Source organism: Callorhinus ursinus, unplaced genomic scaffold, assembly GCF_003265705.2.
Source record: "Callorhinus ursinus isolate GAN/ISIS: 27379988/994484 unplaced genomic scaffold, GSC_fseal_2.0 scaffold28, whole genome shotgun sequence".
Lineage (NCBI taxonomy): Eukaryota > Metazoa > Chordata > Mammalia > Carnivora > Otariidae > Callorhinus > Callorhinus ursinus.
The window spans coordinates 21,135,183-21,149,135 of NW_027397090.1; the positions used below are offsets into that span (position 1 = coordinate 21,135,183).

A 13,953-nucleotide genomic window follows, 5' to 3' on the forward strand; every position below is an offset into this window, starting at 1 on the left:
GATGGAGGTGACACCCAAACCCTTCACTGGCAGAAAGATGCAGGGTAAAGATAAGCATTGTGTTTAAAAAAAAATTTTTTTTTTAATTTGACAGAGACAGCGAGAGGGGGAGAGAGGGAACGCAAGCAGGGGCAGTGGGAGAGGGAGAAGCGGGCCTCCCGCCGAGCAGGGAGCCCGATGCGGGGCTCGATCCCAGGACCCTGGGATCATGACCTGAGCCGAAGGCAGACGCTCGACGACTGAGCCACCCAGGCGCCCCGAGCATTGTATTTAAAATACTATTATGTATGCATTACTTGCCTCAACACTTATGGATGATTTTAGTCTTTATATTTTCTAGCAATATCTAAATTTTCTATTCCACTATAATTTAAGGGGTGGTTAGTCCTGTTCTTTTTAAAAACAGAGTTTCATTTAGCAAAATAAAAATAACTTAATTCAAAAGCAATATCCTTGCACATATACAAAAAGTCAGTAATTTCCATAACACTAGTCTTATAAAAATCCCATAAATGCTTAACAAGAGTTTGAAGACTGTATTCATGTATCTGGCTGAATTAAAATTACACTTTCTCCTTAAGAATGGAAATACAGCATAATAAATGAGGTGAACATGAATTTTTTCCTACTCCTGGACACTAAAAGATTCAACTGGAAATGAAAACATGACATCATCCACCAGTAATGAGGAAAAAATGAGGCCGTGCACAAACACACTATGTTCTGATTTATTAAACCTCAAGTGAGCTTCACTTTATCCCCCATGAGTGATGGGCTACACTGGTTGCCAAAGCCTTCATTTTTACTAAATATCTTTGTAAATATTGTGGTTGCTCTGGTCTGTGGCCACCTCCCTCAGACAGTGTATCAGTGGAAAAGAATCCCCATTCCCACCAAATGTTAAAACTGCCATATGTGTAATCTTATAAACCTCACGCTAAGCATGGGTTTCAGCGTCTGCAGGAGAAAATTACAGGAAAAGGCCAGTTCTGGAGGCTGTGGCTGCAGCGGCTCTTCCCAAAGCAGGAAGGCCACATCCAGAGCACTAGAGGGAAGCATGTGAGGAGTGGACAAGAACCTGCCCCTGAGGAGGGTGTGACCCACCGACCCCCACACTGACCCTGAACGTTGGTGGCAACTGTCATCCCATCTGCTCTCCGGGCACGGGCACTCTGGTTTGTACCCGCAGGCAGCTGCCTCCTGTGGCCTGATGGGCGTGTAGAGCCAGAACAGGGAGAAGGGCTGTTCCTGCCCATGTGGGGCACACTGTGGTGCTAGCCTAAGTCTGCAGGGTGGGAGCACGCAGGGGCCAGGGAACCAGGGGCTCCGGCTTGACAGTGGTGGAAAAAGAGACCAGGCCAGCTCAGAGTCATAGGTTCCCCATTCTCAGCGAGTCAGGCAAACTACTTATCTCCAGGAATCTCTAGTTTCCCCAGTTAGCCTCAGCCTTCCTCCTTTGTGGAATGGAGGGTAGAAGGGTGTCATCGGTGTCATCGGGTCAGAGGGTTTACTGAGATGGCACATGGAGTGCACCCAGGAGAACCAGGCATGGCGAAGAGGCCCTCGGTGTCAGTCCCTGCAGGCCAGGACCCCATTCTGCCAGGGGACATACTGGACATGGCTGTCCTAGGTTATTTTAAAACTCGACAAAACGATTTAAGTACCAAATGAGATGCATTACATCTTTAGCACTGAAGTGCACTTTAGTACACTTTTATGGCAAAAATGACGTACCATAGTTTTTAAGAATGGAAGTTAAACTATATATGCCAGATATATGCATCTGTTTTTTCTACACAAAATTTCTTCTGAAACCGTTGTCTTGAACTCTTGTCAGAACATCGCAAGTGTTAAAACAGGTTGGTTTGGACATGCAAAACAATATCCTGGCTTTAGGGACACAATATAAATGCACATCTCCAACCAAGCCTAAACTTTAATAACAGCTATAAAAAGCAGAAATTGAACTAAATTTTAAAACCTCTCCAACCAGTAGAACCAGTGGTTAACGTCAATCTTGCATCTCTGCATTTCCACGAATTATCTACAATAAAGAATATAGGAGGAATAACAAGTCTGGGGGTGAAGAGTACATGGTGCTCTTCTGAACATGCTCATGCAGTGCCTGGGAGCCGTCCAGGCCAAGTTGGCCTGATCTCCAGAGCAAAGCACATTTAGAGACACAAGGTGTCACAGACGAGGTCATTTTGGGGAAGTGTGCTGCATCACCATGAAACCACCACACCGAGTCCTTACCATGTTCCTGCAGATTTCTCTACCCAGAATGTCTTCTTCCTTGAACTATGCTTTCCAATCTTAGTCCCAAACTTAGTCCTGGGTGAGAGGGGGGGTCTCTGAAACAAGGGGCCTCCTCCTCGAGCTCATGCATGGGGCACTGACACCCAGAGCTCCTGCCCAACTGGCTTTGTTTCCAGGGTCCACGCAAGCCCCTTCCCTGGCTCAGTCGCCCCGAGGACACCCTGCAATGCTGTGTGAGTGACCCTGGCCCAAAGGGTTTGCCTGTATGGGCTGGGTGTTCACACAAGGAGGCCATAGCTTGGGGCAGCACACAACACGGGGTAGAAGGGAATTGTGGTGGGCCAGTCCCCACTGCTTCCTGCCACCATGTTACCATGTTCTCGTGGATGCAAATTCTGAGTTCAGAATTCTGTGATCCCAGCTTTTTGGGTCATCAGAGAGGATATTTGAGAGGCGAGGAGAATGGAGCGCAACGTAATTTATTTTACTGCCCACAAGCTGGATGTGTAACTTTGCACATTTGGAATGCTACATGTGAACCTTCATCTGAACCTGTCTCGATCCGTTCATGATCCCTTCATCCTTTCCCGTCTCCCAGACTGAATGTTCCTGCGGCAAAACAGGGAATGTCACTCCTGATGCTTTACTCAATTCTCAGAACAAGGAACTGGACTTCTTCATCAGATTACGTCCTCCCATCAAGATGTCGGCACCTGGCATCCTCAAGTGGACCATTTGCTGGAGTCTGTCTCCACACCCAAATGTAATGCAGAGGAGCGCATCCACACCTTCTCACCTGACACGTTCCGCACGGATACTCAGGGTCTGGGCCCAGGATCCCGACCTAGAACCCCCCTGGCAGTCCACATGGACCATTCTACTAAGCCCACACCTGATCGCTCTCTCAGGGAGTGAGTCCCCAAGAAGGGGGGACACCTCCAAGGTCCCATAGCCTGACACACCACCTCCGTGACACAGAATCACTGGAATGAAATGGTCAAGTCTGTGTCTCAGAGGCCCCTCTTCAGCATTCCCACAGAATGTCTTTCCAGGTGTGTGGACTCGTAATCTTGCCAGGCAGCTCAGGGCACCGGTGTGATTATGAGAAAGAGTCAAAGCCCGAATCAGCTGTCTGTACCTTTGTGCACTGATCCTGGCTCCAGTCTCTGGAGTGCAGTCTCTTGGTCTCCGCTTCCCAGTCCCTGCAGACAACCGGCTGAAGGGAGGTGACCCCACGCCTGGCAGGGCCACTTCTCTCCTACGACAAGGAGCTGAACGTGACGAGTTGCACCGAAAATCATGACCAAACCACCCTAAATACTGCAGCTCCTGTCGTAAGAGCTGAACTGCAGGACAGGAGAGTCCTCTGCCTTGTTCTGCATCAGCAATGGCTTGGCTATTCTTTCGTCCTTGTATTTCCATATTCATTTTACAACTTGTCAAGTTCCACCAAAAAAAGGGAGGGGGGTAAACTATGAGGATTCTGGTTAAAATTGCATCAACTCCAATCAGTTTAAGTAGAAACAGTATCTTGCAATCCTGAATGTTCCATTCCCCAAAGCTGGTATCTGGCCTCCCTGTATTGCTGCTGTAATTTCCTTCAACATTTTCTCTGAAGAGCGCTTGCTCATCATTGCTTAGATTTACTCCAAAATGCTTGTTATATTTTTAATATATTTGATATTTAAAGCACATCTTCCCTTTCATTCTCTAACTGTAGAAAGAGACAACTGATTTTTATATATTGTATCTGGAAAATACGTTATATGATTTAATGATTTTTCTTAAGTTATTTTTGGTTTTGTACACATATACCATACCATCTGGGACTAATAAGAATTTTTCCTGCTATTATTTAATTTGTTTGTTGTATTTTTTTCCCTTCTTCTTTTTCTTGCTTTCCTCCACTGGCCGGGACCATCATGGGCCTCCTTGTCTGGTTCCCAGAAAGGGGAAAATTTCAGTATTTCACCACTGAGTATTTTTTAAATAACAACTTTACTGAGATATAATTTGCATACCATAAAAGTCACCCTTATAAAGTATACAGTTCAGTGGTTTTTAGAACATTCATAGTGGGGAGCCATACCCACTGCCTATTTCTGACACATTGCGGTCACCCCATAAAGAAACCCCAGAGACTGCTCATCCACTCCGTCCCTCTGTGCATTTCACATGCGGTATGTCCTCTCATGACTGGCCGCTTGCGCTGAGCTCTGCGTCTTTGAGGCTCGTCCACATGGTAGCAATATCAATGCTTTATTCCTTTTTATTACCGAATGATATTCCACTGCGTGGTTGGACCACATTTGTCCATTCATCAGCTAACAGGACATATGGGTTGTTTCCACATGTTGGCTGTTATGAACACTGTAGCAATTAAATTGGAAATTCATGGATAAATTATGTGGATACATATTTCATCTTCCTGGGTACATAGCTATGGGTGGAAGTATGTTGTTTTGTAGATACTGTCAGACTAAGGAATTTCATCCATTTCTAGTATGCAAAAGCCTTCTTTCTTTCTTCTTTAAACATTAACATGATCGTATAATTCTTTTTCTTGGGGGGGGGGTTATCCTTAAATCAACCGGTATCTCCTGAATAAGCCCAATGTCGTCACGGTGTATTATCCTATTTATATATTGCTGGATTTGGTTTGTTAATATTTTAGTTTTGTGAATCTATGTTCATTAGTGAGACTGATCAATAATTTTCCTTTCTTGTAATATCCGTGTCAGGCTGTTGAATGGTTACACTAGCCTTAAAACATTATTTGATAAAATTTGTTGATGAATAATATAGATGTGTGGTATTCTTTGTGGGGAGGTGTGAAATTATGAATGACTCCCTCGATAGTTACAGGCAATTCAGATTTTCTATTTCTCTGACAGTTTCATTAAAATGTACTTTCTAGGAATTGTCATATCGTCTAACTTTCCTGGCAGAAAGTTGTCGATAATACCCTCTTGATGTTCTTTTACCTGCTCTCAGAATCTACAGGGATGGCATTTTTGAGTGCTCACACTGGCGACCTGCATCTCCTCCTCTTTGTTCCTTCATCAGCCTTGCTGCTGATTTTATTAGGTCTGCTTAAAAACAAACAAACCAACAAACAAAACAAAAAAAACCCCCAGGGACACCTGGGTCACTCAGTCAGTTAAGCGTCTGCCTTCGGCTCAGGTCATGGTCCCAGGGTCCTGGGATGGAGCCCCTCATTGGGCTCCCTGCTCCGCGGGGAGTCTGCTTCTCCCTCTGCCTGCAGCTTCCCCTGCTTGTGCTCACTCTCTCTCTCTGACAAATAAACATATAAAATCTTAAAAAAAAAAACCCAGCTGTGGCACTGTGGATGTTGTCTGCTGTGTAACTGTTTTCTATTTCATTGACAGTTTTGCTCCTTGACAGTTCTGGCAGACTCCCCCAGGGCAGGAAGCTACCCAGGGCTCCAATTTTTTTTTTTTTTAACCACACTGGTGATTTTAAATTTTTATAGTTATCAGGCTCTTTCAGTCTTTGATGGTAAGGTTGGTAGAACCACCCAACCTGCCAGTATTTGATACAGAAAACTGATTTTTAACTGTGTACTTTTAAATTTATGCCATGTGTATGTATTTGTATTACCGATTCCAGAATATGAAAATCACTGAAAAAATGAAGTGGCAGTGAACTGGGCATCCTCTATATTTATGTCAGTAGTACACATCACAGAATCTTCGTAGAGACGCGCACCACAGCTCAGGAACGGGGACAGTCTATATCACGGCACGTTCACACACTAGCACTCCACTTACACGTGAACATTTCTTAGAGAGAGAAAGTCAGGAACAGCTAATGAAGCAGCTATCACACTTCGCTGTGAATTAGCTTAAGTCGTCTGTGGCACAGGAAGGCAGACAACAGACCGCAGGAGGTAACACCTATTTCTGAGAGCGACCTCTGTAAAATTTCCAAAATTTAGCTTTATCGAGGTGCTATCTACCAAGTTGTCATATGGAAAACAAACACACCCTTCTAAGAAAAACTAACTCCTCGGTACTCTACAGCACAGGAGTAAAAATACGGCAAAGGTGACGTTACTCCAATATGTGTTCCGGAGGCTGAACCTGTGCTGGCTGCCCTTGTGGCCTGGGCACGGAGGGACCCGCTCACATCCTGCAGAGCCGCCATCAGAGCCAACTTTCAGGACATAGTTATGGCTGCAGTAATAAAGGGGAGGAGACCTCGAATACCAGCATTTTCCATGTACTATGTGGTTAAAATAGTTTCTGCAGAAGGATTCATGTAACAGTCCATTAAGCCACAAAATGTTAGAGCAGGGACCTCAGAAACCAGAGTCCTGGTCTCTGAGCACCGTCAGTCCCGGCATCACGGAACGGCTGCTTGTCCTCTACACTGCTGCTTCAAGTCGCCTCTTTTTCCGGTTGCTTACATTCTTTTAGAAAGTTAGTCTTTTTCTGATCTGGTTATAAGCTCAAAATGTTATAAAAACAGATTCCATAGTAAAGTCCCTGCATCACTCAGAGATAAACATTATTAAGAGTCTGATATTTATTCGTTTATTCCTTCCTGTTTGTTCTCCAGGGCCCAGGTTTGTTCTCCAGGTCTCCAGGTGCTACTCTACACATTCATTAGAAGAATGTAAGATAAGAGCACATGCACCGTTCTGACTTTCCTTTCTCCCTCTTGGGACGATTTGCAAGCCTGTATAACAGCTATCTGTCTCTCTACACAGCTTTAGGCAGCCCGCTGTTCCTGCTCTTTGATGTTACAGTGTTGCAGCGTGCCTTCCTCTAGGCACAGACATGCAGAGAAAGATGCTTGTCTCCCTAGCAGTCAAATGCCGGGACAGCAGATAGCCACTGTTAAGCTGTCCTCAAAGAGTATAAAGGTTTCTGTTTGTCCCAAACACTGTGTCCAACACAGCATAACATTTTTTCCCTCCCCAAACAGTGTATGTATTTCAAATCAGGCCACGTTTTAAAAGAGAAATTTCAGATCCACAGCAAAATGCAGACGGGAGTACAGAGGTTTTCCATATATTCTCAGTCCACCCCTCATACATAACTTCACCTATTACCAACACCCCCGCTAGAGTGGTGTGTCTGTTATTATCGGTAAACTGTACCAACGCATAATAATCACCCAAGCCCTTACATTAGAGTTTATACTTGGTATTATAAATTCTATGGCTGGAGAAACGTGTAATGACATGGATCCACCATTAGGGTATCACGCAGGATGGTTTCACTGCCTTAAAGGGTCTCTGTGCTCTGCTGATTCAGCCCTCCCCCCAACCTGACCCCTGGCAACCACCGATCTTTCACTCTTCTCCACAGCTGTGCCTTTACCAGAATGTAATACAGTTGGAATCGTAAAGTATGTAGCCTTTTCAAACTAACTTCTTTCACTAGTAATGTGCATTTAAGTTTCCTCCATGTCTTTTCATGGCTTGGTAGAGCATTTCCTTTAAGCACTGAATAATATTCCCTTGTGTGGATGGACCGCAGGTTATTTATCCATCACCTACTGAACAGCATCTTGGTTGCTTCCAAGTTTTGGCAGGCATGAATAAAGCTGCTGCAAAACATCTGTGTGCAGGTATTCCTGTGGACTTAAGTTTTCAACTTATTTGGGCAAATATCAAGGAGCATGGCTGCTGGATCACACGGTAAGAATATGTTCAGTTTTCTAAGAAACCATCAGACTGTTTTCCAAAGTGGCTGCACCATTTTGCATTCCCACCAGCAAAGAATGAGAGTTCCTATTGCTCCACATCCTTGCTTGCGTACGGTGTTGTTTGTGTTTTGGATTTTTGCCATTCTACTAAGTGTGTAGCGGTATCACATTGTTGTTTAATCTCCAAAGCCCTTTTCTTTCCTTACTGTGTAAGTATCTTTGGAGGGGGAGGTGAGGGTCCTATTTCTTTTTTTTTATTTTTTTAGTCTTGAGGTCTTTTATTTTCTTTACATTTATCATGCCATGAATTCATAGGGAATGGGTTCCAGCAGTTCAGGCTCCTTTCCATTGGTTCTCACAAAGTGTGCTTCGCTGGGTGGGGCCGGCTGGCGCTTCAGCTGAACCCAGGTACCTTTCTCTTTGGCTTCCTTCTTTTTCTGATCATTTTCCTTCACACGCTTCAGGAAGCTGTCTCGGCTCTTTGCGTGTTTAATATGCTCAATGCGTACATTAATTCTCTTGGCAAGAATCTTGCCCTTAACTTGTTTGTTTACAACACTGCCAACAGCATGCTGAGTAACACTGTAGACTCTTCCAGTTTTGCCGTGGTAACATTTGTGGGGCATTCCTTTTTGAACAGTGCCCCTTCCCTTGATGTCCACAATATCACCTTTCTTATCGATTCGCATGTATGTGGCCAAAGGAACAACTCCATGTTTTCTAAAAGGTCTAGAGAACATATAGCGGGTACCTCTCCTCTTTCCCTTTGTGTTGGTCATTTTGGCAAATTACTGGAAGATGGCGGTTCCTGAGGGTCCTATTTCTAATGTGAGAATCGTCCCAAATGTTTGGTAATCTTGAGCTATCTGCTCAGTACTAAGTGTATAGGATTAAAATACTGACCAAAAGCTCTGAACATGTGGGTGGGGATGGTCAACCTTGTGCCTATACTGGATTGTATTAGTAGTGAGTCTGGATTCTGAACATGGTGGGGAACTTCCCTGTTCCACTTGCCACCCAAGCCAAGTGGATGAGAACACAGGTTCAATTTGGGGGCAGATGCCTAATACTTAGAACAAATGATGGAGCCATCAGGAGGACGGGGGTCATCTGACCTGCTACTCTTTTATTTTTTTTTAAGATTTTATTTATTTGAGAGAGAGAGAGAGCACAAGCAGGGGAGGGGCAGAGGGAAGCAGACTCCCCGCTGAGCATGGAGCCTGACGCGGGACTAGATCCCAGGACCCTGGGTTCATGACTCAAGAGAAAGGCAGATGCTTCACAGACTGAGCCACCCAGGCGCCCCTTGACCTGCTACTCTTAAGGGGAGTCTCCAGCAAACCTCACTGTTGCCAGCATTTATAATTTCTAAACCTGGAACACCCACATGTCTTTGGATTGTGGTGTTGTCTGTCAGAGTCTATGTGCCTTTAATGTTTAAGGAATTTCTCAAAATTTCTTTCTTCTAATAGTACTAATTATTTTGCAGTACAGTGTTACCATAAAAAACCCCAAACAACAAAACCCCCCAACAAATATAGTTTCTGTTATTTTTGGAATTGGGGTGGCCCACGTGCTTAGTCAATCATCTTGATTTGATCTACTCAAGTCATTTAAGATTTTGGAATAACAAAAATGTCGCTCCTGCCAGAAAATCTGGACACCTGAAGTAGAATAATAAGAATCTTAAAGATAGCTCTTCTATAATTACCTAGTCTATGATGGCATTTTACATACGTTATTCATTTTATTTGCACAAAAATTTGAAAGATAGGTATTACCATCCCAGTTGTACAGAGGAATAAACTTTAATCAGACACAACACTAACTCATCCAAGGTCCCCATAAGCAGTGGTGGAACTCTGCTCTCTGACCTCTTCATTTGTAGATAAACAAACAAACAAACAAACAAACCCCCCACAACTGAGGCCAAAGTAGACAATCAATTCGCCAGAGTAACCATAATCAGAAGGCTCTAAGCTCCTATGCACATTTTCTTGTTATTGCTTCAAGGTTGGAAGTTACGTAATTTCAGTGACATTAATATGTAACAGCTCTTTGCTTTGTTATGCTTTGTTAACAACACTGCGGGACTGGGGGAGCAGGCAGAGAGACAAGCCAGATAACCCCACTACAGGCATCCCAGAAATGCACAGTCCTCAACGTGGCAACAAGGGCATCTCTGGACCCTGGTAAATCTCAAGTGGTACCATGTCGGCTGGTGTGAACTTTAAGATTTTTTTTTTTTTTAATGCAAACAGTCTACGGAAACCACACATTTCTTGATCAGCCTCTACTTCTGAGCTTCCAGCCCCGCCTTCCTGGCCTCCAGACTAATGCCTTCCCCTGACTTTGCTTTCTGCTTCTCCTGCGATTTAGAAAAAATATTTCCCTTGGTAACCATCTTCCCTGGTTACTCTCTTGGCTGTTCTGCACAAAGATCTGAAAGGCATTTGTCCCCAAGGGAAGCAGTTATTTTAGATTTTATTAAGAAGTCAGTTAACATTTCTCAACAATCCTCTTTCTTTGTTTTAAAGAAAGCTCTGGTTCTGTTTCATTTTCAGCTGGAGACTTAAATGACACCAAGCAAAGCCTACTTAGTTTAGAATTTCAGGTAAAAAAGTTTTAAATTTTAAGTTTCTACTAAAGCATGTGGAATGGTTTTAATATTTGGGTGTTTTATGTTGCAAATGTGTTTAACACTTGAGGAAATTAGCTCTTACTAATAGATTTTTAAAAGTTTAAAGTGTGCATTATGCTGCTTACTTGTTTTTTTTCAGGATGAATACTTCCCAAGTATTTTGAACTTTTACGGAATTAGGATTAAATATATTCTTAAGTGTTTAAATAGAATTACATGCTCAAAAGAATTATAAGTTGGTTTGAAAATTACATTCTCTATTTTTAAGACCTAAAAGAACATGAAGTATTAATTTAAAATGTTTTTCATTTTTAAGCCTGTTGAGTGAAGTTAAAAGGGACAACAGACATTTCATGGCTTTGTGCAGAAGTTTAAAATTCTCAATTTCATGTTTTAAAAACTTACTTAAGTAAGACAGTTGATGAAAAACTTTAAATGGAGAAAAACAGTAAGTTAAGCAAGACTTAGATGGTATTTAATGTTCGGATAAAACAGGAACTGCTAGAAAGAAAAATTTACTTGATCAAAATAATATCTACTGTGATTAGAGGACCATAAAATTTTACCTCTAGAAATATATTTACTCAATTGCAGAGTTGCTTATTAAAGTAAATATTAAACATAATGCAAAGTTCTACATATCACTGAAAATAACAAAGGCCTAGGCATCAATTATAAAGTTAGTATTAAGAGGCCATTTTGTAAAAATCATTTAAACATTTCAACGAGACTGCTTAGATCCCGACTTTGTTAACATTAAGATAGCTCTGTAAATTTATTTTTGCCATGTATATTTAGATTTCTGGTAAGTAGAGGTGAGCCAGTTTTGGGGGGGAAAAGGAGAAAGCCTAAGGGAGATCTTCCAGGGTGTCTCTGGGGGAGGGCGAGCCCAGGCCCTAGGACCATGGCCGTCTGAGACCCCCTCCAGGGCTGGGCTCCTCATGACTCTCACCCATTTCAGGATGGGGAGTCTGCACAGATGGCCGTCAGCGCAAGACAGTTTCCGCGAACTCGCTGCATGCCAAGCGTAGCCGCGACACTCTCCATCAGAGCCCACATCCCCGCCACTCGGCACATGCTGCTCCCACCCTGGCTCGCCGCCCAACTTCGCACACTGCTTCCCCTGCTGCCATTGCGGCTCCTTGCCAACCCATCCACTGGCTTTCTGAATCGACTTTTATAATGTCAACTGCCTGTTGGCTGAGGGATTTGCTCCTCTCATACCCTTTGCATGTTAGTTCTACTAAAACTAAAGTGGGTGACATAGATTTATTCTAATGTAGTTTCATTTCAATGACCTCCAGCAGAGGTTTCTGAAGAGACAGTAATTAATGGGCATATATACCGAACAAAAGCTTGAAGGCTGAGGTTAGCGGACGAGCGTGGTCCATGTGTAACTGGCCTGGGGAGGAGGGCACTGGCAGATGACGTTAAAAAGAACTAGTGACATTCAAGAGGACACACCGAGCTGACAGTGCGCCCTCTCCTCTCACCACCCCCTACAAGTAACAGAGGATCTCTTGCAAACAAAGACCCAGGGAATGCACAGCTGCACTAGGAGCTAAGAAGGGGAGGGGCTCCCGGCCAGACAGACCGCTGGAGGAGCCCCTCAACAACCAGGAAGCAGGCTGAAAAAGAGACTGAGTAAAGGAGAGCTTGTATGGAAAAGCAAGTCGTCGTCAGGTTAAAAGATCCCAAGGATAAATTAAAAAAAACAAAAACAAAACAAAATGAAAACAAGCCTACACATTATAGTAAAACTTCTGAATATTAAAGATGAGTTGAAAATATGAAAACAACTTTCAAAGAAAGAGGAAACAAAAGACTTCTTACAAATGAGATGAGAATCACATTTAAGTTAGACTTCTCATCAGTAACACCAGCGAATGGACAACAGCTAAGGTTTGGAGGAAAACAATTTTGAAGTCATTATTCTATTTCCAACTAAACAATGATATTTTCTGATGTAAGATTTCAAAAATTTTAAAATCCAACACATTCTTTTAGAGAAAGAGGATATATTTTATCAGGAAATAAAAGTAATCTGAGGGAACTCCTGGTTCTGATAATGCAGACTAAGCACTTCAGAGCAGCAGCTGCTGAGAATTAGAGGAAAAGAGCAAGCCTAATAATTGGGATAGAATTGAAACCAAATAGGTTTTGAACAGCTTTTCTTCTGAAGGCATCTAGAAGGAGGGTCCAGAAGAGGCAGCAGAGGATTTCTCTGTAGCTTTAAAACAGCCTCGGGAGGCAAGAGAGAAATAAAACTCAAGGAACTGGGGCGCCTGGGTGGGCTGAGCATCGGACTCTTGTTTTCGGCTCGGGTCCTGACCTCAGGGCTGTGGGATCCAGCCCTGCATCGGGCTCCGCACTCAGCAGGGAGTCTGTTTGAGATTCTCTCTCTCCTTCTGCTCTTCTCCATCCCCCCTGCACTCCCACGCACACACTCTCTCTCAAATAAATAAGTACAATCTTTAAAAAACAAACAACATGAAACAAAATAACCCATCTACAAACAGGGCCATGCCAGCAGCAGGGTGAAGGGAGGGTGATGTGATGAAGTCCCCAGGCTTTGGTTTGGGGCCCAGTGTAATTAGTAATTAGGTACAGTGAGGCTCAGCTTCAGATCACTCAGTCTATAACTGGTAGTGCTTCATCTTATGCCCGAAGCAGATGTAAATCCTTCTGAGATAAAGAATGTATCACCCAAGCCTTCAAAGTATTTTCCTAATTTTCATTATACAACATCTGGTGCTCAATCAAAAGCCATCAGGCATACGAAGAAACCAAACAACACAGCTACAACCCCAGGGAAATAAGAGACAATAGAAACAGGGTCCAGAAAATGGGAGTCTTCAGATACAGACTTTAAGAAAAATGTGATTAACATGTTCAAAAAGTAAAAAAGACTGAAACTTTCAGTAGAGAATCAGAAACAATGAGAAGACCTCACTGAAAACTCAAAAACTAAAACCCACAATAACAGAATCAAAGAGAGTCAATGGACAGATTTGCGGCTAGAGAGACAGTGAACTGGGATAGAGAGGGACAGGGGTAAAGACAGCGACAGAGGGCAGACGCAGGGAGGAGGCCACCACCCCTGCAGGGGCGGCTCTGAACAGAAGCAGGGCAGAAGTGGGAGAGTATTAGGTGGAGAGAGAAGGGCTGACAAAGTCTCCAAATTTAATGAACATAAGGCCATAGATTGAAGAAATGCTGTAAGTCCCAAAGAGGATAAAAAAAAGAAAATCCTATCTCTGTACAATAGAGCAAAACCCAGCTGGAAACCAAAGCCAAAAAGACAACATCTCAAAAGCCGCCAGGAAAAAAGTAGTTACTTTTAAAGGGAAATAATCAGGTTGGCGGACGACTATTCA

General features: G+C 43.3%; 3 protein-coding genes across 5 annotated transcripts in view; 1 reads left to right on the forward strand and 2 right to left on the reverse strand.

Moving 5' to 3' along the window:
- CENPP (centromere protein P) overlaps positions 1-13,953 on the reverse strand; it is a 229,887-nt gene that overhangs the window by 28,643 nt on the left and 187,291 nt on the right. For 2 of the 3 annotated variants that reach the window (XM_073878250.1, XM_073878251.1), the window contains exon 6: positions 3,398-3,517. The exons of the other annotated variant lie outside the window; for it this stretch is intronic. In XM_073878250.1, coding sequence (XP_073734351.1) covers positions 3,398-3,517 — 120 coding nt within the window. The remainder of the gene's footprint in view (positions 1-3,397; positions 3,518-13,953) is intronic. 3 annotated transcript variants of the gene reach the window in all.
- Positions 8,203-8,740, reverse strand: LOC112838927 (large ribosomal subunit protein eL21-like). Its single transcript, XM_073878282.1, has one exon. The coding sequence runs from the start codon at positions 8,712-8,714 to the stop codon at positions 8,232-8,234; it is 483 nt and encodes a 160-aa protein (XP_073734383.1). The 5' UTR covers positions 8,715-8,740; the 3' UTR covers positions 8,203-8,231.
- ECM2 (extracellular matrix protein 2) overlaps positions 10,369-13,953 on the forward strand; it is a 32,740-nt gene continuing 29,155 nt past the window's right edge. Inside the window, exon 1 of the mRNA XM_073878247.1 lies at positions 10,369-10,549. The gene's annotated coding sequence lies outside the window, so the exon portion shown is untranslated. The remainder of the gene's footprint in view (positions 10,550-13,953) is intronic.

What these genes read in the sequence shown, in the direction of transcription:
- LOC112838927 (XM_073878282.1), bottom strand. Translation starts at nt 8,714, where the DNA reads ATGACCAACACAAAGGGAAAGAGGAGAGGTACCCGCTATATGTTCTCT.